The sequence below is a fragment of the Mesitornis unicolor genome, unplaced genomic scaffold, assembly GCF_000695765.1.
Source record: "Mesitornis unicolor isolate BGI_N332 unplaced genomic scaffold, ASM69576v1 scaffold54652, whole genome shotgun sequence".
NCBI lineage: Eukaryota > Metazoa > Chordata > Aves > Mesitornithiformes > Mesitornithidae > Mesitornis > Mesitornis unicolor.
This window is the reverse complement of record NW_010169583.1, coordinates 31,183-58,389: the sequence shown is the minus strand read 5'-3', so window position 1 is coordinate 58,389 and position 27,207 is coordinate 31,183. Positions and strand designations below refer to the sequence as shown.

Genomic DNA, 27,207 nt, shown 5'->3' with positions numbered 1-27,207 from the left:
ATGATTTGTTCCATCACCTTCCCTGGTACCGAGGTCAGACTGACAGGTCTGTAGTTCCCTGGGTCTTCCTTCCGGCCCTTCTTGTAGATGAAAAAAAGCCCCCATCAAACTGCAGGCACTTACCTAAGATACCCAAAGTGAGGATGATTTACATCCTTATCAGAGTAAATGAGTTTTTGGAGATTTCTCCATTGATTACAAAGGGAGCTTGGAACACCTAACTTAATAACATGGTTGTATTGCTTAGGTATATAAAGCTAAGTGGGTTGAAAATAGCTAATCTCTCTGGCTGACTCAACAGTGACAAGTTCAGAAGAGGTACACATAAAACTTGATAAAGATGACTGTTCCGATGATTAGTGAAGCACATGCAACTGGTTCAGAGAGACCTTTCTGTCACAAAAAAAGATCTGGGTAATAACAAGGTACCATATTTTCCTACAGTTTAATGTGTTTAAATAGAAATAAAACAGATAAGAAAGAACACCAAAACAAAAAAAACCCACAAAAACGGATGATCTAACTTCTTATCAAACAGGGCAAAATATTCTTGGTACTAAGGACTGCTAAGGAAATGAAAACTTGTCTAACAGTATGTATTTGCTGTAGGGAACTGCTAGTGTTGCCCTATTGCAGATGAGGAAGGAAAGGACAGAGAAGTCCTGCAGAAAAGTTCTCATTACAATGAAGTTTTAATTATCAAGAAGACTGCAAACCCTTCACCTATAATAGAATAGAAGCAAAAGCACAAACCAGGCAAAACTGAGTTCTTAACAAAATAGGCTTAAATATCCAGTTCCACTGAGCTCTCATTGTATCTTTTCATTAGTATATACTACCTTTTTAACTTACCTCTATAAAGCCCAAAGAAACCTTCATAACGTAGCACTTTCTTGAAGCAATCAAAGCTGTTTTTATACATAAGTTCTCCCACAAAAGAACCTGTAGAGCGCTGGTTTTGCATTCGAGTTTTTACCAAATCAATTGGGTAGACTGCAGTGGCTCCAACAGCTGCAAATCAAAATCAAGCTATAAGAAAACATAATTCTGCATTTGCCACGTTTGACTGCAACTTTCACTTTCCATACCTCAGATATCAGTTGTATCTTTTTTTCTCTGCGATATATTCTGGATACCTTAAACCGCCTCCCATAGTTTTAAACAAAAGCACTTCCTAGCCCTACCTCATTATTAATCTGATTCTTCTGAAACTGGTTGGGTGTCAAAACAGATAGCAACACCACCTGCAAACTCCAATGGCTCGTAAATTCCAACACTCCTGTAGACCAGATGACCCCTTCCTCTTCAATCTTACAGTCATCCCATCCCTTAGACACAGCTTCCACACTTAAATCAAAGGCAGAAGGGGAAGAAGGGCAGAAGAAAAGAAGAAAAAACCCAAACAGTGAGGATGAATATTCCTTTTGCTCAGTCATGACTAACCTCCAGCAACTGAACCAAGGGCAAACCTGTATGCTGATTCTGCAATCTGGATGAGAACAGGTCGAGACGCATCGCCTGGAGCTTTCTGTCAAGGTAGGATTTAAAACAAAAGCAAAGACAAGAAAAATAATCAGAACATCATATTTCACAAAAGAACACCTCATGATCAGGCAGATGTAAGTAGAAAGACACCTGGAGAAAATCCCACAATACACAACACAAAATCAATGGTCCAAATGTGCATCTGAGGGCACACATATTGCATCTTAAGTAATTGATTTTCTACAGCTAAAAACTACTCTAGTTTAGATTTTCTTTCTACTGCCACCAAAACCAGGTATACCTATTACTTCTCAAGTTATCAAAAGAAGTATGCAAGCATGGTTCAAACATATTAGCTAAAGGAAAATAAGGTTTCATACAGCACCCCCACAATTTCATTTTCCTCATATTCTATGAATGCTAGATTTAACCCAATAAAAAATGAATTTCAAAAGTGCTCCAGAATTAGGAAAACAGGAGTTCTGCAGGGGTGTTAAGTCTTCCATACTCACTAACATTTTTTGTAATTTTTTTTTTAGGATACAACACGTAAAAGGACAAAACAAAAATATAGATACATTTTTTCCTGAGAATGTGTTTAGGTTTTTCGCTAGTATTCCAATGTAGCTGGAGTCGGCCAGAAACTAAATTGAAGGTGTCAATGTAGCTGAAAACCTTTTCAGTTTCAGCATCAAGCAGCTGACAATAAAATGGAATTGGATGGAAAGGCAGGACACATATGCAGAAGAAATTGTAAGATTTATGCAGGTTCATATGCCCTAGCCTCTTAAAATGGCACCAATCATAGAAGCAAAGACAGTGGCCCCAAAGCAAAAACTGAAGAAGCTGCTACTTCCATCACTGCATTTTTGGCTACATTTTACTGCCACCTATTGTAGCTTACGTTACTTGATATTCAGTCCAATGTAAATGCTTTTAACTCCTTTAGGAGTCTTCTAGGAATAGATGGCGAGCTTTTGGGAGCCAACTCATTCGAATTCATCCCAGCATAGTCAACATTTAGTCACTGCTCAAACAAACAGAAAACCGCCACCCTAGATACTGTCCTGGAGTGGTGGCGGGGGTGTTCACATGTAGGGGAGAGAGGAGAAGAAGAAAGAGAAGCAAAAGAGGCGCATGTGTACACACACACACAGAGGCCTGGCTTATGGCCTGGTAGTCCTAAAAATGTAGTCTGCATCAACTCATTGTGGTCAAACTGGCGTCTCCACACAGACCCAGAGCAGGAAAAAAAAAACCCAACAAAAAAATCCTTAGTCTCACAAGACAAAGTTAAGACTGCCTTAAAATAGAGACAGAGAAAGAGAAATACAGGGCTAGTATTAAATCTATCTGTACAGGAACTTGTGTCAATGAAAATATAAGATATGCTAAAATAATACCAAAACTAAAAGATCAACAGGTTTGACCTTTAAAGAACACTCCTAGTTCTTTTTGCCTCAAACACAAAGGAAGTTAATTTGCTGTTATACCATCACAGTCAATATCCTTTAGTTTTCTGGAAATGCAGAGGATATTAATGCTTTTACTGTAACTGTGATGGTAGATTAAACATTATCTCTCCTATTGTGATATTCAGCAGAGCATAACGCAAAGTAGAGAATACTCTGAAGCCAGGAACATGTATGTGTGTTCAGAACAAGGGCTGCCATTCAATAGGCTAGATGCTGAATTTACCATCCATATTCAAAGCAGGAAGTCTTCTTTCCTCATTAAAAAGAACTGAGAGCAACAGAATCACAAAACATAAACACCTTAATTACGTATACACCCAATATTTACTGAATGGCTGGATGACACTCATATATTTTACCTTTCCAAATTACATTTAACTTGTCAATATGCAGCCCAAGAGAAAGGGGCACAGAGAAGACATGGAGAGGACATGACACAGGTTATAAATAATTTCTAACACGAAGGTATTTGTCATAGACATTACAAAACACAAGAGAAAAGTGACTTAGCTGACATCACAGAAGGAGGTTGGCTATCTTATTTACCTGGCAGTAGGAACAGATAGTATTATCATACTGGCTTATGTTCTTACCTGCCTCTGAGCCTCAGCCAGGTTGTAGGGCAATGTCCCCTCCTCCAGAGGAGCAATTCTTTCAATATCAGCTAACGTCATGCGCCTGAGGAAATTAATTCAGCTTAGTGTTTGCTTAGAGATGGGTTTTTAGATCACAAGAAGTTACCTGCACGTGACCACCTCACTACACTCTCCTGTTCCCCAATATCACCTCCCATTCCTTCCAAGACAGAGAGAGGAGGAAAATAAAGAAAGAAGGATAGATATTTCTCCACTTACCCCCGTGGCTCATACAGATCTGCTAACTGAAACAAGATGTCAACTTCCATTGGTGTAACCTGACCAAATTTCTGAGCTGCCAGAACAAACTCCTCTGCAACAGAATAAAAATACAGAAAGGAAAACCTAATCAAAGCAGAACAAGTAATCCAGAGCACCCCAGAGTTGCTTTGTATTTTAGCATTAAGTAAAAGATGCTGGTGGGAGCAAGAGAAGGGGGAAAAAAGTGACTCACCACAAAAGCGTTCCTGCCACTACATAAATGTATGTTTTACATGGTATATCCTTCATGCAAATAAGTACAACTCTCTGGTCTTAAAGCTTAGTGCTATCAGCAGGATTTAGGATATTTGACATACGGTATCAATCAGTTGTGGGTCAGAAGGAAAAAAGAAATAAAAGGCAAACTGAAAAAAACCCAGGAGTGGAACTTTTCATGTGTAGTCCCAGTAGGCCACATTAATGAAACCTTGGCATTGCACAGGGAATTCTCTATAAAAGTGGTTAGATACAGCAGATAACATCTTGTTCCAAGCTTGTAGATCAGCTTACTGTGCCGCCAATACAAGTTTATGGAATTCTTCAACTACCCTTGAAGGTCACTTTAATAGGCTGCCAATTTGGCAGGAGTCCTAGGAAGTTTTTTAAACTTTTAAGTATCTTTACATACTTTCATCACCCTGCCCCCACTGCTAGTTTACTAGGACCTTTTTCTGATTGAACCAAAATGAAAAACCTGGAGGGTGGACTCCAACAGGAGTGTATGAAATTGAGTGGTGTACCAAGGAATGCTAACGAGGCAGGCTGTCCCCGCTCACATTGATTTAAAAGCATACAGACGAGGTCTTCCCCTCCACCCACTACAACCAAACACCCAGGGAAACTTCCAGACTGCAAACATTTCTACCCACCCTTAGTGACTTCCACATCTTTTCTGTTTCCAGCCAGAGTACTGTAGATCTTTCTAATGAGCTCCATGTTGTTAAGGAGAGAATTAAATCCATTAAAATAGGAAAAGCTGACCTGATGAGAAGTGGTACCTCCAGCAGCCTAGAGTAGAGACAGTAAAAGAAGAAAAGAGAAAGAAGGGTGTTACAAGACTAAGAAAAACCTTGAAATAAAGGTTTTTAAACAATGTTATTTTACAAGAGCAACAGTAGCACAGTGTTTTTAAAAAAAAAAAACAATTGCAAAATAAAGAAAACTATGAAAAGATTCTTATGTTACTGAAACTAATCATGACCAGAATGTAAAGCTCTTCCCACCCTACAAACCTAAACAAATACATGTGCAGGATTATAACAACATAACCAGTAGTAATTTACAGAGTTCAAGTTTCAGTACTGCTTCAGTTGGAAATGTTTCATAAGTTGGCTTATTTCTAGTAATAGGGAAATCTACTTCTACATGTAAAGTATATTACTGTACAGAAAATTTCAACAAAATCAAAACATATTCTGAAAAAGATCAGCTGAAACATTTAAATTCACAGGCATATCAAGTCATGGAAAACCAGCAGTAAGCTCTCAGGCTTATATCAGGCATTCAAACAAAATGGGAACAAAAGGCTCAAACAGCTACTCATTCTCAAATGAGAACTGAGCCTAAACCTCTATTTTAAAGTGGTGTTGGGTCTGCACACAGAAAAAATTTTTGATCAATTCCCTATTTAATATCAGTTTAAGATTGGTGATCAAGCAAATTTCTGAAAACAATGCAAAAGCTTACCAAAATTTAATTTACCTTGAGGAAGAAACAAAAATCTTATGTTTTATGAGAGAGTATATGACCCAAGAAAACTGACAATACTAGGGAGAGATCAAGGAAGGAAGTATGAAAAATCATAGTCAGTCCCTAGGTCTATGCTTTTCTGCTGTATGCTTCTTCCAATATTCTGCCCAGAGTTTGCACTTCTCATTACTTCACACATCTTCCTGGAATTCTGCCTTGCAAGTCAAAGCAGAGTAAATTTCTTTAAACCTGGATATGTCCAGACTTTGGATTACCTGGAAAGAGCTTCTACAAGTTCCCAATATTAGAAACTGAGGTCAAAACCAAATGTATCTTTTTTTTGTTTTAAGTGAAACTGCAGAATTGTAATATTTAATTTGGTTTATGCATTTCAAGCTGGAAAAAAGTGTACACTCAAGTGTAACAACTATCAATCAATATATAGTGGATATCCTTGGGTGATGTTGCAGTTCATACACTGTCCCAGGTGCTTGGAAATTACACACAGGAGCTTAGAATTGACATTACAAAAAAAGTCCTTTGAGGATTACTTCGTAAGTGGGACACAAGGACGTTTTGACATATTTGACACATTTTACTATAATGGAATGACCAGAAATAGTCAAGCAAACTCTGCATTTGTAGGCCATTACCTGCTTTGTCTTTTGTCAGGAAACCAGAACACTCTGCAATAAGGGCTAACTTTCATATGTGTAGATAATAACTGCTAGACTTAAAAACATGCATCTGTAAGCTGGACTACGTGCCACATTTAGCGGTCAAGGTACATAAAAAAGGAATCCCACATCTGTATCCCAGCTCTTTGCTGGCTGGGATACCATAGCTACTCACAGCTACTAGACATTCTTCTACAAACGGTGTCAGCATGTGTGGCCGGATAGTGACCATAATGTCCCTGAAGTCCATAGCTGTGACTCTTCCGGCCTGAGCATTGTCACGCTGCACAAAAGCTTGTTTTGCATGTTCTAACTGTATTTCCTGAAAACATATGGGGGGAAAAAAGTCAGGTTTAAAATCATCACCTTAATAGTTAGACTTCATCTAATGCAATCCTACAAGAGATCTCATACTTAACACGATTACATGTAATCCAGTTTTGATGGGATATTGTAAGAGTAACTTTCAGCCTTTCTACTGATGGCATATATGGTCTCTGTCATTGAGCTCAATATCTAGGACAACCATCATGATTTCTCTGCTGTCTCTGACCATTAGGTCATGCAATTCATTTAAATGAAAAATGGAGGGCACATATCAACACACCGCTGCAGGTAATCTCCCACTCATGAACATTAAAGTGTTTCATGATGTGCATTATCCAGTTTATTGCATGTGTCACAGCAGGTCAAAATACTTTCTGTAAAAGCATTTGCTACTTTTTGAATGAGGACAATGCAGTCATTGGAGATTTCCACACAGACACCCACTAATCTTGAAAGCATTCCCTCAAAAAGCATCTGCATTTAAGACATAAAGTTATTTGTCTACAACAGACACCAGCAGTTTAATTTAGAACTCTTTGTATCGCAACTGATTGAAGATCACTTCTCAATATTTCAGCAGTAGTAACAGGCAGAGATCAATCACAAGCATTATCTGATGCAACCACCAGATAATCTCATTTTGTGATTCAAATGTACCCCTGAGAGCAGATGGAAGAAAAAAGGCATTTAGTCTCTCAAAACTGTGTCTTTTCCTACTGTGACCTTCATCCTTTCTTTATAAATTACTGTTCGGCTACTTCCTTGGGTTTTTTTATTTTTCATTTAAACTGAACAATCCTGCACAGATAGTAACTTGGTAATATATATGAACTTCTTGTTCAGTTCTGCAGGTTTGCCAAAACCAGAAATACCTTTTGGTGATGCAGTTAGAGTTCCCAATCTATATTTATCTGCTGAATGGAGGAAAACAAATCATTGTCATGTCCTCCCTTCAAATTTCAAGGCTTATAAAAACTTCTTCACTGGAAATACAGTGCTTAGTCTGAATGCATATTCATAATCAGGTACTCAGAAAATGGAACTGGAGCAAAAGTATGTCAGCAATACTAAGCAAGACTTGCAGTGGACCGTAACACTATCCTATTATTTCCATTATATCTGCAGATATAATGGAATCTTTTATCTGCCTTAAAAGTCGTATTAAGGCAAGACTCAGGCTAGCCACGAATCATGAGCACAATGTATTAATGACAAATACGATCTCCTGTAAATCAATATTTATCTCACAGCAGCATTCAAGGGAATAGAGAGTGAAGGGTGAAAGGCAAATTCAGCTGGCATAGGATCAGACCTGCCAGAGGCCTGCAGCCCCCATCCCTCCTTCTGCTCATTCAGCTCACGCCACGGCCACTGATGCACGCTGCCATTCAAACCATGCTTGTCTTCTCATTTCAGCCTCCTGACCTCTCCAATTTTAGTCTTAATTTCTAATTAAAACACCTGACCTGAAAGGTATGATGAAAACCTCCTAATATATTAGGCAGAAGGAGGAAGGGGGGGGTGAGGACTGATCAGTGTTTGAACACTGAATTTCACTCACAGGATTATCCAGAAATTTCTGCTTTTAATGAGAAACAATTGTGGGGATTATAATTTAAAATGTTACAATTTCAGTTCTGTCACATTTCCTTTACATTACAGCTCCCTGTGTGGAGGTGTTACAATTTAGCAATAATATTCACTCTTGCTGGATGCAGCCATGGAAGCTCTTGCTTCACTCTAAGTGTGACTACAATTTCAAGAGAAATTTGGAAGCAAGCAATTTTGGGAGGTTTACGGTGGGAGGGGCACAAGAACACAAAAAAAACCCAAAACCTCATCAGCTTGAGGCAGGCAGGTACTTGGGAGGCTGAGCACTCTGGAGTTAGGTATAGTAACTCCTGTATCCCTAAATACTCACCACCAGGCAGGTAGAAACCTATGAACAAATGAACAAAAAAGTCTGTCTTTTAAGTGGCAGCATCACCAAAGAAAAAATACATTTAATTTAGCAGAAGAATTACATGGGAAAGTGAATGTTGCTTTCTTTTCCTTCTCTCATTCCCAGTGAAATTGCTGGCAGTGTTGTGCTGGCAGAATCCAGAAGTAAAATGTAGTAAAAATCCCTAGAGATCACTTGCAGAAGTCCAAGCTGCTACCATCTACGTACACCCATCAGTGAGTTTGGAGGTATACATACCAGTAGGTGAGACCTTGGCTAAGAATGACACCTCAGCCACAGAAGCAAAGCAGGGCTCATGTTCCAGAGAGATACATTAAGTGCATGTTTCTTGTCATCACCTAGCTAACTGCAAAATGGCTATTAGCACTACAGTCAACTACAAGCCAAAACACCCCAAAACACTGGTTTACATGATCCCTTTCAATCTTCTCAGTACATGTGGAACTCACTAGAGAGAATTACCCAACTTGGTTACACACATGGTCAAGGACTCAGAGCTGCCATTTGCCCATGTTCCTGTCAGCTGGGAAAGAGCCGCTCAGCTGAGGATAGGCAGCAAGAAAAAACTCTGAATGGGAAGATGTCAGTTTTCTGGAGCTCCCTATTCATACCTCCTCCTTAGTTCAGAAATGAAATGGTTTAAGCATGCTGCAAAAAGATAGAGAAGACTCATCCCACTTTCTCAGAAAGGTAGGGTCTTTTCAGGCTACGGTTATTTTGAGCTGTGCTTCGCATTTTCTAGTTGCGCAGAGCAAAAAAAAAAAGCACAGAGGCCTTCAGCCACGTGGCATTCCCAAACCATGGCCATGGCAGCAACATAGCATACAAGAACATGCAGATCGTTACACAGTAACACACTTAGTCTCAAAATTAAATTTTACCTTTGAAGTCTGTCACAAAAAAACCCTGACAGATGTCACTTCTCTAACCACTGGATGTTGCATAACAATGTAACAAACTCCTTAGAGTGTTTAACTCAAAAGAAAGGCTACCTATTCCCTCAGTCTCCAAGTCTGAAGGTTGAGACACCTCACAGCATGACTAAACGCGTTTCAAAAGGAGGCTCAGTAGCTACTAGCAATTCATCAGAGACATCTTTATGAGATGATCGTAACATCATCTATGCCGTGTACATGCAGCTAATATAAAAAATACAACCTTAAAAACACCTGAAAAACAATAAAGCAAAGTTTTTGTGTTTAGAGATGCTATCTGACTTGCAGTAATTTTTATTTTGGTTCAATGTTGTTCACCTAGACAGATTAAGGTTTAAAGAAATACAATCCTCATTGCTTTGCAATACAAATTACACATCCTAAAGAAGCTTCTCCAACTAGACTTTCTCTAAACTTAGGTATACTTAGAGAACAAGCTTCTCCCTTGATGCTGGAAGTCCAGAATTCCCCCAGGTAGTATAAGACTTTGTGAAAAATTAATTTGCACATCATGCTGGCATGCTGGCACCAGAATTTTCATGAAACTATTTCCTATCCAGAGATTTTACCTCAGGTTTCACTTCCAGTTCATTAAAAGCTTCATTACTTTCCAGTTAGATAGAAATTTATGTCTGGGTTCCATCCCAATGGATCTACAAGTCATCAGATACAGCACAGTCTTTTCCACTGGAGCAGATCCTGGGGTTCAATTACAGAGAATACTACTTCATCAACTAATGCGCTGGGCACAAATAAATTCCTAGACAACGTGGAAATGGATTTACCAGGCCCACATATAAGCATATGTTAAAATTCATCCCGTGGAATAGATTTTACAGGCTGAGAAAGGAGCCAATGTTGCTTTTCATGAAGCAGGATTGCCACATAAGTGATGAAGGAACATGACCATATCCAAACAGATATAGATGTGACAGATACGTAGTGGAGCTATACGAGTTAATTTTATGCTAGAAAAATTAGAAGCAGGGTAAAACAACACACCTCAAGCTCTGTGTTGATGCAAAAAGACTGTTAACTGCATTAGAGCCAAATAGTTTGGAGGCTATACTTTTGGGCATCTCTGTTACTGTAGACAAAAAAATGTGCTAGCAGGATATAAATATTCAGAATCCCATATAAACTCTCCTTATTTAAAGCCAGAAAAGATCCATCTTGTGCACGTATAAAACATACTAATGTTATTTTCCATGTACCTTCAGCCTTGCCAGAAGTGATGATTAGCCCAAATCCTGTGACAGATAATGAATGTGTAACAACTCTACATGGCATAATAGAACCCAACTTGAATGAATTTGAATCTACTTGGATTATTTCATTAAAAGTTGCAAATGGCACTGTACTTACAAAGCAGTACCTGAAGTGCCTTACAGAACCATCTGGTCCATGTTAAGTGCAATGTAAAGTGCATTCACATGTCAGGAATGCAGAAAGGTAATTTGGTATCCACTGTGGTCTCCTGCTGTCTAAGGTCCAAGGTCCAGACATCAGACCAAGGAGACCAACTCATGCACAGGCAGAATGTCAGAAGGAGAAGCTGAGTACCAGAGGTTACAGAGCCCAAACGAAGATCTCTATGCTCGCGCATACCAACTCTCCAATTTGTGCGGAGAGAAATTTCTGTGCCCAGATTTCAGTATCTATAATACAATGCTGCAAGGCAAGAGTCAGCAAGGAAACTTAAGTGTTTCAAAGATTTAGAGTTCTAAGAAGAGGGTAAACAGATGTACCTAATTACTGTGAGTGACTGAGCATCCTAACAGACTGTACTGATAGTGGGCAACTCCAGCAAAGCAGCATTAATTTATCTGAAAGTCCCTGCTGCCTGCACCAATGCTGAGAGTCTTTATTAGCAGCCTTGGAACTTTTCCTGAATACATCTCTAGAAGACATCCAAAATGGCCATCCTAGTTCTCCAAGTTTGTGCTCTTCCTCCCTCTTTCTGTCCTGTATGCATCATCACCAAGATGGCCGTCTGGCTCGTGAGCACCACTGACATGTTCCAACACAACCTTCTACTCTATACTGCAACTAGCTGAGATTCACTTTTGAGAAGAGCTGGTTAGAAACCAAACAAATAACAAATGAGACAGGGGCAAGGCACACCAAAACCAAATACAATTCTCTTCAGAATATGATTACATCTAATTAAAGTCCTTTTAGACAAGGAAAGAGGAATACCCCTCCATGGGATGAGAAAGCCTACTAGTTAGGAGTCTTCTCCAAAGTTAGAAAACTACTGTCTCAGCTCCTGCTTTTCCTAATCCAAAGAAAAAACATGAAAGGACCCAAAGACACAAAGAACAAACTCAAATTTTCCAAATACCCAGCCATGAGGTTACAGGCTCTTTCGGGCATGTGGCTCCAACCTCCCTCACTGCTACTAATTTTTTTTTTTTTTTTTTTTTTTTTTACAAAAAAGTGCCCTTTTTCCACTATGGGTTTTTCTTCAGGTTTTCCTCATATCTCTAAACAAACAGATGCATGAGGCAAACAGGACTGGTACTCTGTTAAGACTGTGATTTTAATCTATCAAACTCCGGATACATATCCAGGGCTTATTCTGTAGTTTGGAAAGAAGTACTAGAACACCAGAACATGTGGCCAGTGGCATTTTTTCCAAATCAAGTAACACATTAGCTTTTTTATCCAAAAGAGGTTCTAGTTCACTATTCTGCCACAAAAGTGGACTATGTCTTAGCCACTTAGGAGTTGCAATAGTAAATACAAAACCTAAGGGAATAGGATTTAATCATGTGATACCTGACGTCCCCTTCACACAAAGTTAATTAGGCTCTGTTCTACAAAGTCAATTTGAAACATTTGTCTCAATAGCATTATCTTAATTATTCCTCATCAAAATGATACCACCTCCTACTGTGAACTAACATACTTGTGTAAACAAGAAAAAAAAGAAACCTTGCAGTCTTGAAGCAGGTTCCCATTTTAAAACTCTCTAGTGTAAATACTAATACAAGCATTAAGTATTCAGAAGGAATACAAATAAGAAACTCACGTGTTTCAGCACTTCAAGGATCACTTTTCCTACTGAAGACTATTTTAACAGTGTTGCTGAAATACAGATAATCTGTTTAATTTTTTATTAGCACAATATTTTATTTTCTGCAGCAAGATACCCCAAAGTACGAATAGCCAAGATTTCCTTGCAAAAGACAGACAGTATTTTATTCTCTGCATACCAGAAGCAAAGCTAAGTAGCACTTCCCTATCTGAGATACTCTTAATTCAAAAAAAGTCAAAAGTAAAGAAGTGTGTGGAAAGGGCTTGCAATGAAACATCTTTATTGGATGTCAGCACTGAATTGAATACAAGTTTGGTAAACATGCTGTTTACAGACAGAAGGACTTCTTAATACTAGTCTGGCAACTGGCGTCTGTTCAACGCTGTTATTTAACATTCTTTCACTCATGGATGAGATTTCCAGACTTTGAGGTCCAGGTTTTTAATTTCACGTCTCTGTGTAGAGATCAGTGTAAAAAAGACCACTTTCGGCACACAAGTGCCGAAAAGAGAAGACACAGCTAGTCTTATTATTATTATTATTAGCAATTTTACCAAAAGCATATCCTATTTATCTACACACTAATAAAGTCCAGCACTCTGTAAAAGCCTACACTTGATCTATTTTTCAATTTTCCTATCAGTGTGGTATTTAGAAAGTTTGCAATTACTTTGATTCTAGTATTCTTCTTAATTCTCTTGACAAACTGTATTGTATTAGACCCACCAGTAAAAACTGGGTGAACTCTGCGTATGCTAGGTGTCTTTTTCTATCCTTTCCAAAATGCAGCTGTACGAACTCTGAATTCCAGTTAAATGGAATGTGCTGATGAATCGTGGTCTGGCCAAAAACTTGCTTAGCGTCCTCTGGGAAGAAAAGAAAAAAGTTCATTTATTAATAAAATAACATAACAATAGAGACAGGCATATAATTATACAAGCGAAACATATATTTTCTAACAGGAAAGCAGCAATACTATTCATACAAATTAGTAACACATTGTAAAGCAAACCTAACTTTTTGTTTACCAAAACTGTAATAAAGTTTTGAACACCCTCACAAATACAGTTTCTGAATACTCTTTTTATTCGTGAAGTTTTGTACTCACAGCATTTAAATACAAGAGACTCAACTATATATTTCAAGTTTCAAAGTCAAGCAAGAAAAGATTAAAATTAAAAGACAATTTACAAAAAGATTACTAAAGCTAACCAATTTTCAGCATAATCTTTTCAAGCTGCTAACAATGAAAGTTTTGTGTCACTGTAATTCAGGCTTTTGTATTATTCCCAGACTTCTCCACATTCAAACAAATCAACTACAAAAATACCAGTATTTCAAGATCCACTTCTCTGTAGTTACCTCACAGAAGCAGTGATGTGCAGGGCAGGAGATGGAGGGGGACATGGCAGACAGGAACTCATCACCACCTCCAGCTCTAAACAAACTTTAACCCTAGACCTCTGCTACAAGGGGTGGGGGGCGGGGGGAGGCAGTGAGACAAGTTTGATCACACCTAAATGCCAACTTCATAGTTTAGTTCAGTTTAGTAGTCATCACTGGGCAATGGTTTATTATGGGCTTGGCAGACTTTTTGGTAATACAGAGCATTTTTTGTGAAGAAACAACTATTTGAAACACACCAAGTTGGACCATATGCTGCTGGACAATACATATTTTAACTAATGGAAACACCAACAAAAAATCTGAGGAAGTACTTGTCTCACACAACAGCACCCACTTCAATGTGATAGTCTGTCTCGGCCAAAAATATAGGGCAAAGATTTCTTCAGAAGACAAGCTCAAGGCCAGAGGTTCCCAACTGCTCTACACCTTCCTAATTGCCGTAGGACTCCTTCAGCAACGCCAGCCGAGAGTCAGTTCTTGTCTCCTGCTAGTTCCTGCAGGCATGGAGAGCTGGTTCCCAGGAAACGCTCCCGACCCACAGGCAGGGCCAGGAGCTGGTCTCCTGCTCCCTGCATGCTTCGTGGAAGAAAGACCAGGAGCCCAAACCCAGAGCTTCTGGAATCCAGTTCTCAAGCATGGCTGGTGCCTGAGGGCGAGGAAATCAGCACAGCTTTGTGCCTGCCTGTGTGCAGAACAAGCTGGGAGCCACCTCGCTGGAGCCAGCCTCTGCCTACTAGCAGGTCTGGGAGCCGTCTTCCAGCTCACCCCAGTGCCACAAGCAAAGGTGGGAGCAGACTCCTTGGAGCCGTGAGGTCCTGTCTCCTGTGTAGACTGAGTTCTGGCTTGGGGTTCAGCCATGGCCTGGGGAAACCCAGCCAGGGCAAAATTCCCACTTTCAGGCAAGGAAGCACGAAAAGGAGAGAGTGGGGTGGGTCGGTCGAGAGCCACAAGGATATCAGGAAGTGCCCAAGTGAATGAAGGACAAACATAGGAAAAAACAGTCCCGGGGACATGAAAGGGACATATATCCTGCCACATAGACCCAAAGCACTGCAGTTGGTGTCACCCACAAGGACAGCTTGTTCTAAAGCATGGAGGCTGTTCATATGCTGGGATTCACAGGGAGAGTAGAGATGTTACTGTGAACTTCTTCACATAACCTCAGCACAGTCAGTAGTTTCATCTTTAAAAACACACCACCCACTGATTCCAGGGAATCAGTGGTGAAGGAGCAAGTTGGATTTAACTCACGAACTGAAAGACTGACCCCAGTTAACCTCAAATTCTTAAAATTGAGAACTTCAAGCCCTAATGTCCTATGAGAATTTTCTCCAAGCAGCATCAGACTGCCCCCAGCACAGCATTGTTCATTCATGTCTTCAAGCTTCATCACAGTCAGCATGGATCTGGTCCGCCAGCATTCTCCAGGAGCAAAATTCTGCTCTCAGGGCAACAGGAGGGAAAGGCAATCAGTTCAGGGCGAGGTTCTGTCCTTCTACTGAATGTCTTTTATTTAGGATGCTTCCTACTGACACAGCTTGAGGCATCCTGCCACATGTCACTGGAGATCACCTCTATAAAGTTCCTGCTTTCTGTCAGACTTCCTTCCTCAACCCTTTGAGAGGGGAATCAGCATGAAGACAGACTGTGCTGTCCACAAACAAGAGGAACTGAAGGCTGTCTCTTCCTGGTAGTAACCATTTTGCTTTTCCAGAGGAATGAAGATATTCCCAGAACAGCTCTGACATCTGTCTCTTGCACTGAAATCAGATTCTCATCTGCTTCCTCTTTCTCACCCATCTCATCTCCTGAATTTCCCCAGATCAAGACACTGATACTGTTTGGATGACATTAGGAACAAGTCACTCTACCAAAAGCTATGTTTGGTTAGACTCCAGACTTGGCTTTGCCAGAGAAAAAAAGGTGCTCTCTTACTTGATGTAAGAGATAGGAAAATCTTAGCTAGTAGAAAAGCAGTCTCAAAGTCCTTTTGATGGGGACAGGCTCTTCACAATCTTTACTTCAACTTGTTAACATATGAAAGTTACAGAGTGTCCTCTGATTATGTCACTGTAATTTCAATTATTTATCATACATTACCTATCTTGAAGGGACAATCCATCTTGCTCCTCAAACTCTGTGCCTTAAAACCCTCCTTAGTTGTGGGCCAAAATTGCCGCTCAAGAAAATCAAACATCAAGAAGTGAAAAGAACGGTAATTTCAGACTAGATACAATGTTTAATTATTGGCATTACCAACGGCAATGGAACTCAAAACCTCATCAAGCCAGCTACAAATACAGTTAAGTATATATCCAGGGCATTTGCATTCCCTTGCCTATTTTAGAGATTAAAGGCTACATGAACGCCTCAGAAGTTCATATAAGTACAAATATCCTTCTGAACAGTATGAGCAGGAGATGTACACTTAATTTTTGCTATTACTTGGAAAACACAGACTACCACATTAGTGTGGGTATTTAGTACAACAGCAAGAGAACTCCCTGCACTACTTGATCTTTTCAAAATCATATCGCATATTGATGTCAGTATGTCTTAGCAAGTAATACCATGTGCTTTTCTGACAGAGTGCATTTTGGATTACACAGCACAGGTAGCTGGCTGGAAGATCATCTACTGTACTTCTGCCCATTCTTTCATGGCAGAACACACAAGTGTCCTGTTTGCCACTGCGTTTTTACACACACCCTGTGCTTCCTTTTCTCAACTATTTATGGTTCACAAACCCCTACATATACACAGTGGACAGTTTTTCCTCTTTCCTTGCTGGTCTCATCATCCATTCATCTACAACACTGTCATTGACTCAAGTCTTGTCTGTAGTCAGATTGTCCAACTCAGACATTAAAGACCATTCATTCTCCATGAAAAAAATCTTAAGTGTTTTACCCAGTGACTTAACCATCAAAACATAGCCAATTACATACTACAACTCACTCCAAGTTATTGTTCAGGTCTATCAGTACCATCTCCTAATCCTCTAAGTCCAGTGTTCAAATAAAAAATGGACAATTTTAAAATGCAGTGTCCCCTTAAGTGTCCCACCTGTCCTACAGGTGAACTTCAATGGCAATCCACAAGTTGCTGAACTACACACAGTAAAGAGCAGCAACGTCTTTCAGTAGTCAGAAGTTATTTTGTTTGTTTAGACTTTTTTTTAAAGGAACCTGTTTTGCAGAGTCACAGAAAAATTTGTGATGGAAAGGACATCTCGATGTCATCTGGTACAGGCTCCTGTCAAAGCAGGTCCAACCAGTTCAGGTTGCTCAGGTCCATGTCCAGCTGAGGTTTGAGTATCTCTAAAGATGAAGATTTCACAACTGCTCTGGGCAACTGTGGTTTGATCCTAAACCAGCATTTAATAAAAATATCTGATAAACTGAAGTTTTACATCCATATTACAACAAAGTTTATTTGTTTTAGCTTTAAAAAGACATCATGTCAATACTCCACTGTCTGGAGTTGTAAGAGCAGGAGATCTAAAGCTCACAAAAGATACAACCATTTCTGTGTGTGTACTGTTCAAATCAGAGCTGCTGGAATGCAAAACTAACAACAGGTTGAATAATATTTTAAATATTCATTCTTAGAAATCCATGCTGTCATTTGTGTCAATCTTTAAAGAAACTAAACTTTGAAACTCAATTTTAAAATGAACTGCAAAGTTCTATAATAAATAATTGTTGTTCCCCATGCTGCCTCTAATTAAAGAGCAGATACTTTGTCACTGTTTCTGATCACTGTAAAAAAACAGATGTTCTGTTTTCCCTCCAGGTGAACTGCCTGCTGGTTTACAGTGGGGTTTTTTTGTCCTTTAGGTCCTGGGAACTTTCTTCTTTCCAGTGTACTGATGTCTATGCTTAAATACTTACTGTACAAGCAAGTACACAGTATTCACATTTTCATACTGTGATTAAGAATTAGAACTAGAACTAAAGAGTGCTTTAAAATAACCACAGACTCTCATAACACAATAAAGACTACTGGATTCCTCAAGTGAAAATTATCTATTAGGAAATCTGAAATTTTAAAATAAGTAAACTGAATGTCATTCTCCCACTATATTTTACTCTTAAGAAAAGAACTCAGAAATCCTCAGCTCCTTCTATGCACCAGTCAAGTTTACTGGGAGAACCAGTTGCACATGTCATCTAGCTACTTGACAGAACAAGCTACTAAAATCCTTATAGGCTACAGGACATAAATAGCTGTCGTGTGAAATCTGAAATTCTTTCAAACTATTTATTCGCGTAAGTACCTAAATGTTTCATGCAGTGTTTTCGTTCGGTCCAATGAAGTTAATGCTGTCTCAAGGCACAGCTATAAAAAATTTCATTATCATCTACAAAAATCCCACTCCCCTTACAATATACCTGCAACATTTCTGTAGAAAAGCTATCACAAATTGCTTTATTTTATATAAGTTATATGCTATATACATTATAAGTACGTTGTATGTTATACCTTTATGCACTTAAGCAATTTGTGCATGGTATAAGAAAATCTGTACTAAAACCTTGGGCCTCGATAAAGAATTACATTTACCCTGATGACAACGGTAATAGCAGCTTCTGTAAAGAACAGAGGCTATCTTCTGCAAAGAGGATAGAAGACAAATTTGAAAAGACACGAGCTATCATAAGTTAACAAGAGTTCCACATGCACCTTTTCAAACCCTTCTAGCAGTAACTGCTTCTATATCCATCATACTCAAGGCCCTGAAGAGGAACATAAGAGCATTATAGGTTCAACTTGGATTAAACGAAGCAAAATTAATGCAAAGAGTGGAATAGATATTTTAGTATAAAGAGATTAGGTTTTTTAAACCTGAATATGCAAATCCCCGTCATTCTGCTCAGACAAAAGTTAAGCACTTCTGTTCACGCATTGGGAAACAGTTTCCCTTAAATGGCTGTAATAAAAAAGTGCATATTTTTCAAAGTCAGTGAAAATAAATCCTACACAGAAGAAAGAGCAAAGAAGGACGCCCAGTAAGTCAAATTAAACTATTGGTAGAGTAGCTGTTTTACTATCATGACTAGGAAACGTGAGCACTTTGCCAAGTGCCAAGTAAGACCTGACCTAAGGTTCAGTGGAGATGAGAACAGCATGATGTCCACAAGCTTTGACCATTTGAAACAACTCTACACTTCTCCATAATCTTCATGGCCCTGAGTGCACCACAGGCTCTGCAACCTCTTCCCCATGCTCCACCCGTGAGCATATAGATCAGGGTCAGAGCAAAGAGCTGCAGGAGAAAGAGCTGGGAGAAGCATCATCTCAGGTCCTTAATCCTCCCTGTCTCAGCCACTCCACAGGGACACCTGTGCCTGCCCATTCACTTTGGTGACCCCGACCTCCTGACTTGGCTTCCCAGCCTCTCATCGGGCCTGCCTCATCCCTGCGGACTTGTCTGGCATCCGCTGGACTCTCAGCTGTCCCTGGTACTCATCACCAGACCTGCTCTGCTGCCCTTGCTTGGGCAGCGTGGGACTGCATGCACCCCTTGCTGGGTGGTCTCTGTCCATGCCCTGGACCCTTGGCTTTTTTTTCCCTGTGTTTTTGTTTTATTTACTGTCGTGAACTTTAAATACACAGCTAGTTAGGGTTTATTTCCAACCTTATACGGGTTCTATAATGATGACTTTTTATTTTGGAAAACATATGTCCACTTCACACCTGCTCGGCTAAGATGTGGGATGATTGGGTAGTCCAAGTACTTGGCTGGGGTGTCCACTGATCCCTACTCATCCAGAAGAGGTACAACATTCGGGAAGTACAAGCGCTACAACCACCGTCTTGGTCTCCCTGCTGCTCGTTCAAGGAAACAGGTTAAAACAGTTCTACAGTGACCATATTATAAATTAAATAACATGCTGGAATAGCTTGATTACTAAGGATTGCAAAGAAAAGGTGCTCATCCCTTCAACTTCCCTCAACAAAGCAGTAAGAGCAGGAAGGGCTGTCACAGCCACCTTTTTCCAAAGGTTAGAAACCCTGAGTAATACACTAATGCTGTATTTTTACTGCTTCTTAATTCACTGCAAAACATGGACCACAACTATTCTGCAACTCTGAATTAAAAAAAAAAAAATTGTTTCTTTCTTTCTTAAAATATTGCTAGGAGGGTATCTGGTAGAACACTCAAACTGAAGCCAGCACAGTAGAAACAGAGCACATAATTTGAAGATAATGGGATTGTATCACACGACACAAGAGGAGGAGGTTGATTTGAAAAAAGATAGCAGCTCAGGTCAGTGCAATTTATCTGCGCTCTATCATGTGGTAGTGCTGTTTTAAAACAGATTCATTCATAAGAGTGCAAAACCCTCCATTAGTGCACCCGATCCATTTAGACTAAGATCAGTTTCATCTGCACCTGAAAAATGTGGGTGCACATACACACTTGCATATGAACACCTAAAAAACCCTGAATTCACTTATTTTGATAATTTTGTGTGCATGCATGCATGTGTAAGTGGTAGCTTACTTTTTTGGAGGACTAGTTAGTTCAAATTCAGAGAAAATCCCCAAATACAAAATTAAATTCAAATAATTATAAATGGTAATTTTAACTAATTGAGTTGTGTTGCACTAGTCCAGCTGTAGATTAGTGCTGAATTGTAATGGACAAGCAGGAGTTTCCACTGCTTAACGTGAGCCAGCATTGCTTGTGTGTAACCAAAGCCATCGCAGAAATTCAACGCCTGCGTTGCCACATGGGTAACTGAAATGATCACCCAGGCTCATTCCGTAATCCCTATCATGGAGATGTTAAAAGCACAGGACGTTCTGAATCCCGACTGACTCACCACCTTTCTCTACACTGGCAGGGGCTGGCTTCGCTGTAGTTGTTCAGGAATACAAATTTCCTTCAGAATTCACACGACTGTTTCCTACAGCAGTTTAACATACCAACCAAAGTGATAAAAGCAAACTCCTGGCTCAAGGAAATTATCCTAAACTTTACGCTTTACTCTCCAATACAGACGTGAGAGCTCTATTTCTTTAACAGCTATTTTGCTTAGATAGATGGCACTAAAAAAATCACTTTCTTGCAAAGCATTAACATACATTTTCCTCCACTTAAATACTTCAATTTCAAATGCACCACAAAATGTACTCCCACAACAGTACTGTATTAGTATAAAACTATTTTAGTTCAATTAAAATGTCTAACTATCTACCCCCAAACCTACCTAAACTGTAATTTTCACTTTGAGCACTTCCAACACGTTCTCAGTTTTGTTTTCTTTTATCAGCTTATCAAATCAGGTCCTGCATTCCAAATGTTGGAAAAAAATAGTCATTAACTGCTAGGTAACAGCAGATTTTTCAATTTAGAAAACTAGATTACACACACTGAAAAAGTGTATGTATTTTGCCATCTGAAATTTCATATTAAAATTTGTAAAAACAACATACTTTCCCAGCTCTTAGGGCCTGCTGAAGTTTTTACCTTCTAATCTGTAATTCCAAGATAATTTGATAAAGAGATGGGAAAAAATAAAAATAAAAATCAAGCTTACAGTGGCATACGGCTGCTGTTGCAGTTTAAATATACTCTGATGTGGAAGCTCCTGGTGCCTCCCCAAATGCTGCCTAGTACCATGTTGGGCTATTTTTTTTTTCTCCAACAGGATACACAGCCATATGAAAGACGGCTAACCCTCAGCGTACTGTTAACCAAAGAGTGACCTCATACAGTTGAAATTTACTCTCAAATTGGCTTTTTCCTACCTTTTCCACACCTATTTTTTTTCTCTTTGAAGAGCATGGAGTAGCAGCAGAAAGCACAATATGTTAGCCATCTGAGCATGTCGCATTCTTGAATTATCCCACCAACTGGAAGTGCTCTCTGTTACCTCTATCTTTTAAAATTGGAGCCATTATAGTCAATCGTGCAAATCTACAGTTAGCCTTTCATAAAAAGTGGATTTTTGACCCACTGAACTGGAACAGCTTCTGAGCAGTTCTTCTGAACTCTGACAAGATACCATACAACACACGCATGCCAATCTGATATTGGTGTGCATCTGCATTCAGTTGTTCAGAGGACATTGCTCATAAGTCATTTTAAAAGTTCCAAAAATCTGGGTGGTTCTTTTTGTAGTACAAACTGATAATTTTAAGAAGTGCAATAAAGCTCCACATATATAAAAAAATAGATGCCTTCACAATGGTTTTTCACCTCCGGGTGACACACTAACATCTGGAGCACATCAGTGGAAAGCAAAAGCTTATGATGGCTGTTGGACTGCACTCATAAAATGAATTGGTTGTCTCGGCACATCTGCAGGCAGAAAAGAGACTGGTACTGTGACAAATGGAGTGCCAGCACCCTGAGAGGGAGTCACAGCAGGGCAGAGAAGCAGGAGGCTGGAGTCTCTCACTGAAAGTGGTTCCTTCCCTTCAGATATGAACCACATCCAGTTTAGGTTGGAAGTGGAAACAAAGGCTGTAGAGCACCTGCTGTACACACAGGTGAGATTAAGACCAAATGTCTTTCAGACATTGCAAGTAGAATTTAAAGGTGACAATAACCCAAAAATCCCTCAAAAGCCCCCACCAAACCACAAAATCCAGTATGAATCCTGACAAAAAGTTCAGCACACGTGTTTTAGGAGGGAGGCACTAGCTACTGAACAAAATTCATTTGATTATAAATTCACTGCCCTATCCAAGCTTTTCAACAAGGACAGAGCAGTCCTACAGGTTAATTTTATGTTAATGAAAGCATTATCACAGAGAACATGCTTGTGCCTTCATGATTTTTCTCAATCAAAAGATCCATGATAAGCTTCAAGTTTCACCCCTCTGTGGAAAACGTTCTCACTTTTAAATCCTCTTACCTTCCCCCTGCTCTGGTTGGTTGTGCTCTTGTCACTTCTAAAAACTATGAATTCACTTCCACATGACAAATCCATACACTGTCCAAATCAGCTTGGCCCCGATTTTTGACTGAGATACCTGAGCACATCTGTTACCTGTGCTAAACACTGCAAATACTCCAAAAAGCAGGCTCTTTCCAAGAGTACCATCACTTTCATCAGTTAAGACTCTAGATCCAAGCTTGTCAGTTTCTTCTGTTCTCCTTGGATGGAAGGAGAGACAACATGAATTTATAGACAGAGTATGACATGATTGACTTACAGAAAAGGTTTTGAACATTTTTCTAAGATGCAGTCCCTTAAAAACATATCTACTTGATCTGTGGATACCCATAACTTCAGTTTACTGGCAACAGCCTTACTATTATTACCTTTCATGGACTCCTCAGAAGTGAACAACAAACTGCCAGAGGTCAAAGACCACAGGTTTGGAAAGTACTAGGCCCCATGAGGGCACAGAAACTAAATTTATCCTTTTTACCCTGAAGAAGAATAATAAAAAAGCAGATCACTTCCACCAAGACAAACAGCATGACGTGGCTAACTAAAATAAAGTACCACTTCTATTTTCTCCAGTTTGGAGTTAATGCACATGACATGCATGGAGAGGCTGATGGTATGGGGTTTTCTCAGCCTGGACAAGGGTGGGCTAAAGGAGGACCTCACTGCTGCCTACACCTACCCAATGGGAGGGTGAAGGGAAGACACAGATATGCAGTGGAAGGACAGGAGGCAACGGGTGCAAGCTGAAACATGGGCAATCCCAACTAGGTATCAGGAAATTGTTCTTCACTGTAACAGTGGTTGAACACTGGAAGATGCTCGCTTACAGAGGCTGCAGAGTATCTATCCTCAGAGATACTTAAAACCTTGACTTCCTGTTGTCCCCAGAGCAACCTGGTCTTGATGGCCCTGCAAGGGTTTGAACCAGATGGGTGCCACAGTCCCTTCCAGCCTAAACTGTTTGATGATTCTGTGATCAATCCTTGGGTTTTGGTAATGAACAAGAGAGATGCTCAGTCTACAGCCTGGTGTTTGTCAGTAGACAACTTTGATTTTGAAAATCCAAACCAAACCAAAAAAGCCATCACCAAAAAAGCCCAAAAACAACAACAAAGAACAAACTGAAAAATGACATTTCAGTTCTGGATTAGTTAGAAAACTCAATTGTATTTTCTAGACCAAATGAAACATAACTGTGTAAAAGGATGGAGCTTCTCCTAACAGTTAAAAACTAAACAGGCTTTGTTTTACTCAAGATACCTGCCTAGAAGTCTGCCTAGTTACATAATATTTTAGTTAAAAGAAAACACAAAACAAGAAAAACTTGCCAAGTTGACATATGTCTAGAAATTAAATTCTCCAAAAATAGTATCAAGAAGATTTCAAAATCGTTTTGAAGAAAATAAATCTACTAGCAAGTCTACTTTACATCGTCTTTTAATTAAAACTGGCCATTACTTGTGCAAAATCTACACACCACAAAAAACATCAGAGACTAAACAAATTTTGCATTTCTAAGGTTGCTGTTGGGATCATCATATCTAGGCAACTGTCATTTATAAACCAACAAACCCTTTCCTGTGTAGGTGTAGGCTAACACAACACTAGCTACAAATGGTTTCTAACCAATTTGAATCAGCAATGGAAATTTCACTGAGAAATACTGAATATTGCAATTTATCAAGTGATCAAAGGTTATAGCCTCAACAATTTCTTTTGGTAGTTCAGACTTGGCTTCTCCTTGCTTTACGTGGCATTGAGTGTACCAGGCTGGGCAGCACTAAACTAGGTGTTGTGCAAGAAAAAAACAACAAAACAACAAAACTACAGATCTCACAAGAGGAGCCAAGTGATACCAAGCAATTACAAGGCAAAACATAAAATAAATAACACTCTGTAACAAAAACAGGAGATAGCTCACACAGTCTGAACCTAATCCTTTGGTCAAGAAAGCAACTGTGAGACTCCTGTAATAATTCTTTGCATAATGAAAAAGTATCAGAGCGTCATCATAAGAGGAAAAACTCTGAAGCTCATCACAATTGCTGTATACCTATTTAAACCTGTGTTGAGAGTTACATGCTTTGAGAAGTTTACAAACAAGTATTCAGGCAACTGAAGTACCAGATAACCAAACAAGAGTGCTTAGTAACAGAAGCAGAGACCCACAATAGCTGCTGTCTACGTGTAAATAAAAGTTTTGTTTTGAGACAAAAGCAGAATACATTGCTCGATTCTGCAGCTCTTATGCTAAACAAGCAACAAAATTGGGTTAGAGTTACCCACTCCATGTTTTTGCTCGGTTTGGGGGGGGTTTGTTTTGCCTGCCTTTTTTTTTTCCTTTTAAATTAAAGGACTGACTTGTTTTACAGCATACTCATATTTCTCAGAGCAGCACAGCCCAGCATCCATTTTGAAACAGCTTCAGGTTGAATTAAAAGACCTTTGAAAAAACCAAAAAAACAAAACCAGAAAAACACACACTATACACCACAGCTACATTCCATTAAGTACGAGTGCAAGAATTTTTGTCTAGTGGGAAATTCTACTTTAAAACAAATAATAATAAAAATCTTCAAAGCCAGATTGAACGCCAGCTGGCAGCACAGACTCGGGCAATCACATCTCTTTTTGTGCCTTTCCTTTCCCTGTGAGCAAAGCCAACATGGACAACATTTATTTTGCCCTTCACTAGGACTGTGAGAACCGGTATAAAAAAATGAAAGTTTCAGTCCGTGGATATCATCACTGCGTTATTCACAGCTCAGAACTGTTAGCTCCCATCATTTCATTTATCCATTCAAAATTAGAGATGGCGGTTAAGATGACTTAGTTTTTAAACACTGACATTTTTACCCAACCATCTCACCTTTTTTAAATGCCATCTAGTAAAGAATTTCAAAGGGCTCTGCTTCTTTAATGAGGCATTAAAATACAGTCATACGACAAAAAAGCAACTCTACTAAGTCTCTTAAACCCCTGGACTTACATTATCAGCTTTTATGTGCCTGTCAACACTCAACAGTAAGAAGCAATGGTTTGCTCTTTGCCTCGAATTTAAAAGCCAGCTAAACTTCCTCCCACTTTTCCTGCTGAGAGCTTTAACTCCTTGCAAACTGTCAAAGCTTTGACACTTCAGCAGCAGATAAATCTACGCCACGATGCAAGGGCCAGGTGGAGCCTGAGTCAGGCACTGGCCACTAATTTACCACTGGTCATTTCATTCACCTCGAAAAGCAATAAACTCAAAATACTTCCCCCGCCGCACCCCACGCCATCCACGCTCTGCTTGTGGATCAGCCCTTTCAAATAGATGCTAGCTCTGTCACAGAACTAGGTATGGTTACCTTGCAAGTTGAAAGAAATGCAACAATTAAAATTGTAGAGGTATCAACTTATGGCTAAAATGCAAAGGCATTTCCAGTCCAGAAGCTAAAGTAAGAGCGCATCATTCTTCAAGAAAAGTAAGTGCAAGATACTTAATAAATAAAATTATAAATAAAATACTGGAACTTCTATACCCAGAACATTTCTCTAAATATCCACAGCCTGGATGTGGCATTCAGATGCAAAGCCCATTATGAATTTGTTTTACAAATGTGTCAACATAAGTGCACCTGGAGAAGAAGAAGATTTGGACGATTTACTTAGTAGAAAATGTGAAGTTTACAGCTGGGAAGCCCAATATTCTGTTTGGTATAAGCTAAAATATTTATACCTTTATCTCAGTACATGGAAAAACAATGACTGCACAGATAAGCCATGCTGTTTCTTTACAATAATAAAATGAGATACAGACTCATAATGGGAGCCTTGAGATACGACACTTAACAGCAGTATAATGAAAAACGATCCTTTCCCTTTTCCTCTGTTCCTTTCACACTGTAATTCCACAGTGTACAAACCCCCTATTTAAGTCTCCTAACCTTGATAAGGACTTGATCCCACTTTCATTCAAGTCAATGGAAAAAGATCTCATAATTAACCTCAAAGACACATGACTGAGGCATTGCATGGCAAAGTTACAGGACAGTATTGTAATAATTTATTCATTAAAATATTAGGGGTTTTTTCATAATGGGGGGGAAAAAGCTTTTATTCTTATGAAAGAAAATAGAAACTATCTTTGCCTGAAGGTCAACCATTTCTGCTGAGAACGCACAACACTGAGACAGCTCTCACATCTTCCCCACTCCAGGCATTTGCTGGGGTGGTAGCCACAAGGTACTAAACAGAAGTTACAAATGCATTTATGCTTTCAAAGGGGGAGAAGAAGGAATTAAAAAAAAGCTATCTGAGGTTCTGCCGATGTTGGCACATCTCCTTGTTCAAATACCTTAAATACAGCCTGGCACAGGAGTTTCTCTCATCGCTAGAAGGACTTCAATGGCTTGAAAT

The 27,207-nt window shown here is 39.4% G+C and overlaps 1 protein-coding gene across 1 annotated transcript in view; it reads right to left on the bottom strand.

Annotated features, from left to right (window-relative positions):
- Positions 1-839: 839 nt before the first annotated feature.
- LOC104534152 (calcium-binding mitochondrial carrier protein Aralar2) overlaps positions 840-27,207 on the bottom strand; it is a gene marked incomplete at its 3' end in the record, with an annotated part of 38,840 nt that continues 12,472 nt past the window's right edge. The window contains exons 4-10 of the mRNA XM_010179368.1: positions 13,214-13,353; positions 6,398-6,544; positions 4,726-4,864; positions 3,815-3,908; positions 3,554-3,638; positions 1,444-1,528; positions 840-1,011 (exon numbers count right to left, since the gene is read on the bottom strand). Of these exons, the coding sequence (XP_010177670.1) occupies positions 840-1,011; positions 1,444-1,528; positions 3,554-3,638; positions 3,815-3,908; positions 4,726-4,864; positions 6,398-6,544; positions 13,214-13,353 (862 nt within the window). The remainder of the gene's footprint in view (positions 1,012-1,443; positions 1,529-3,553; positions 3,639-3,814; positions 3,909-4,725; positions 4,865-6,397; positions 6,545-13,213; positions 13,354-27,207) is intronic.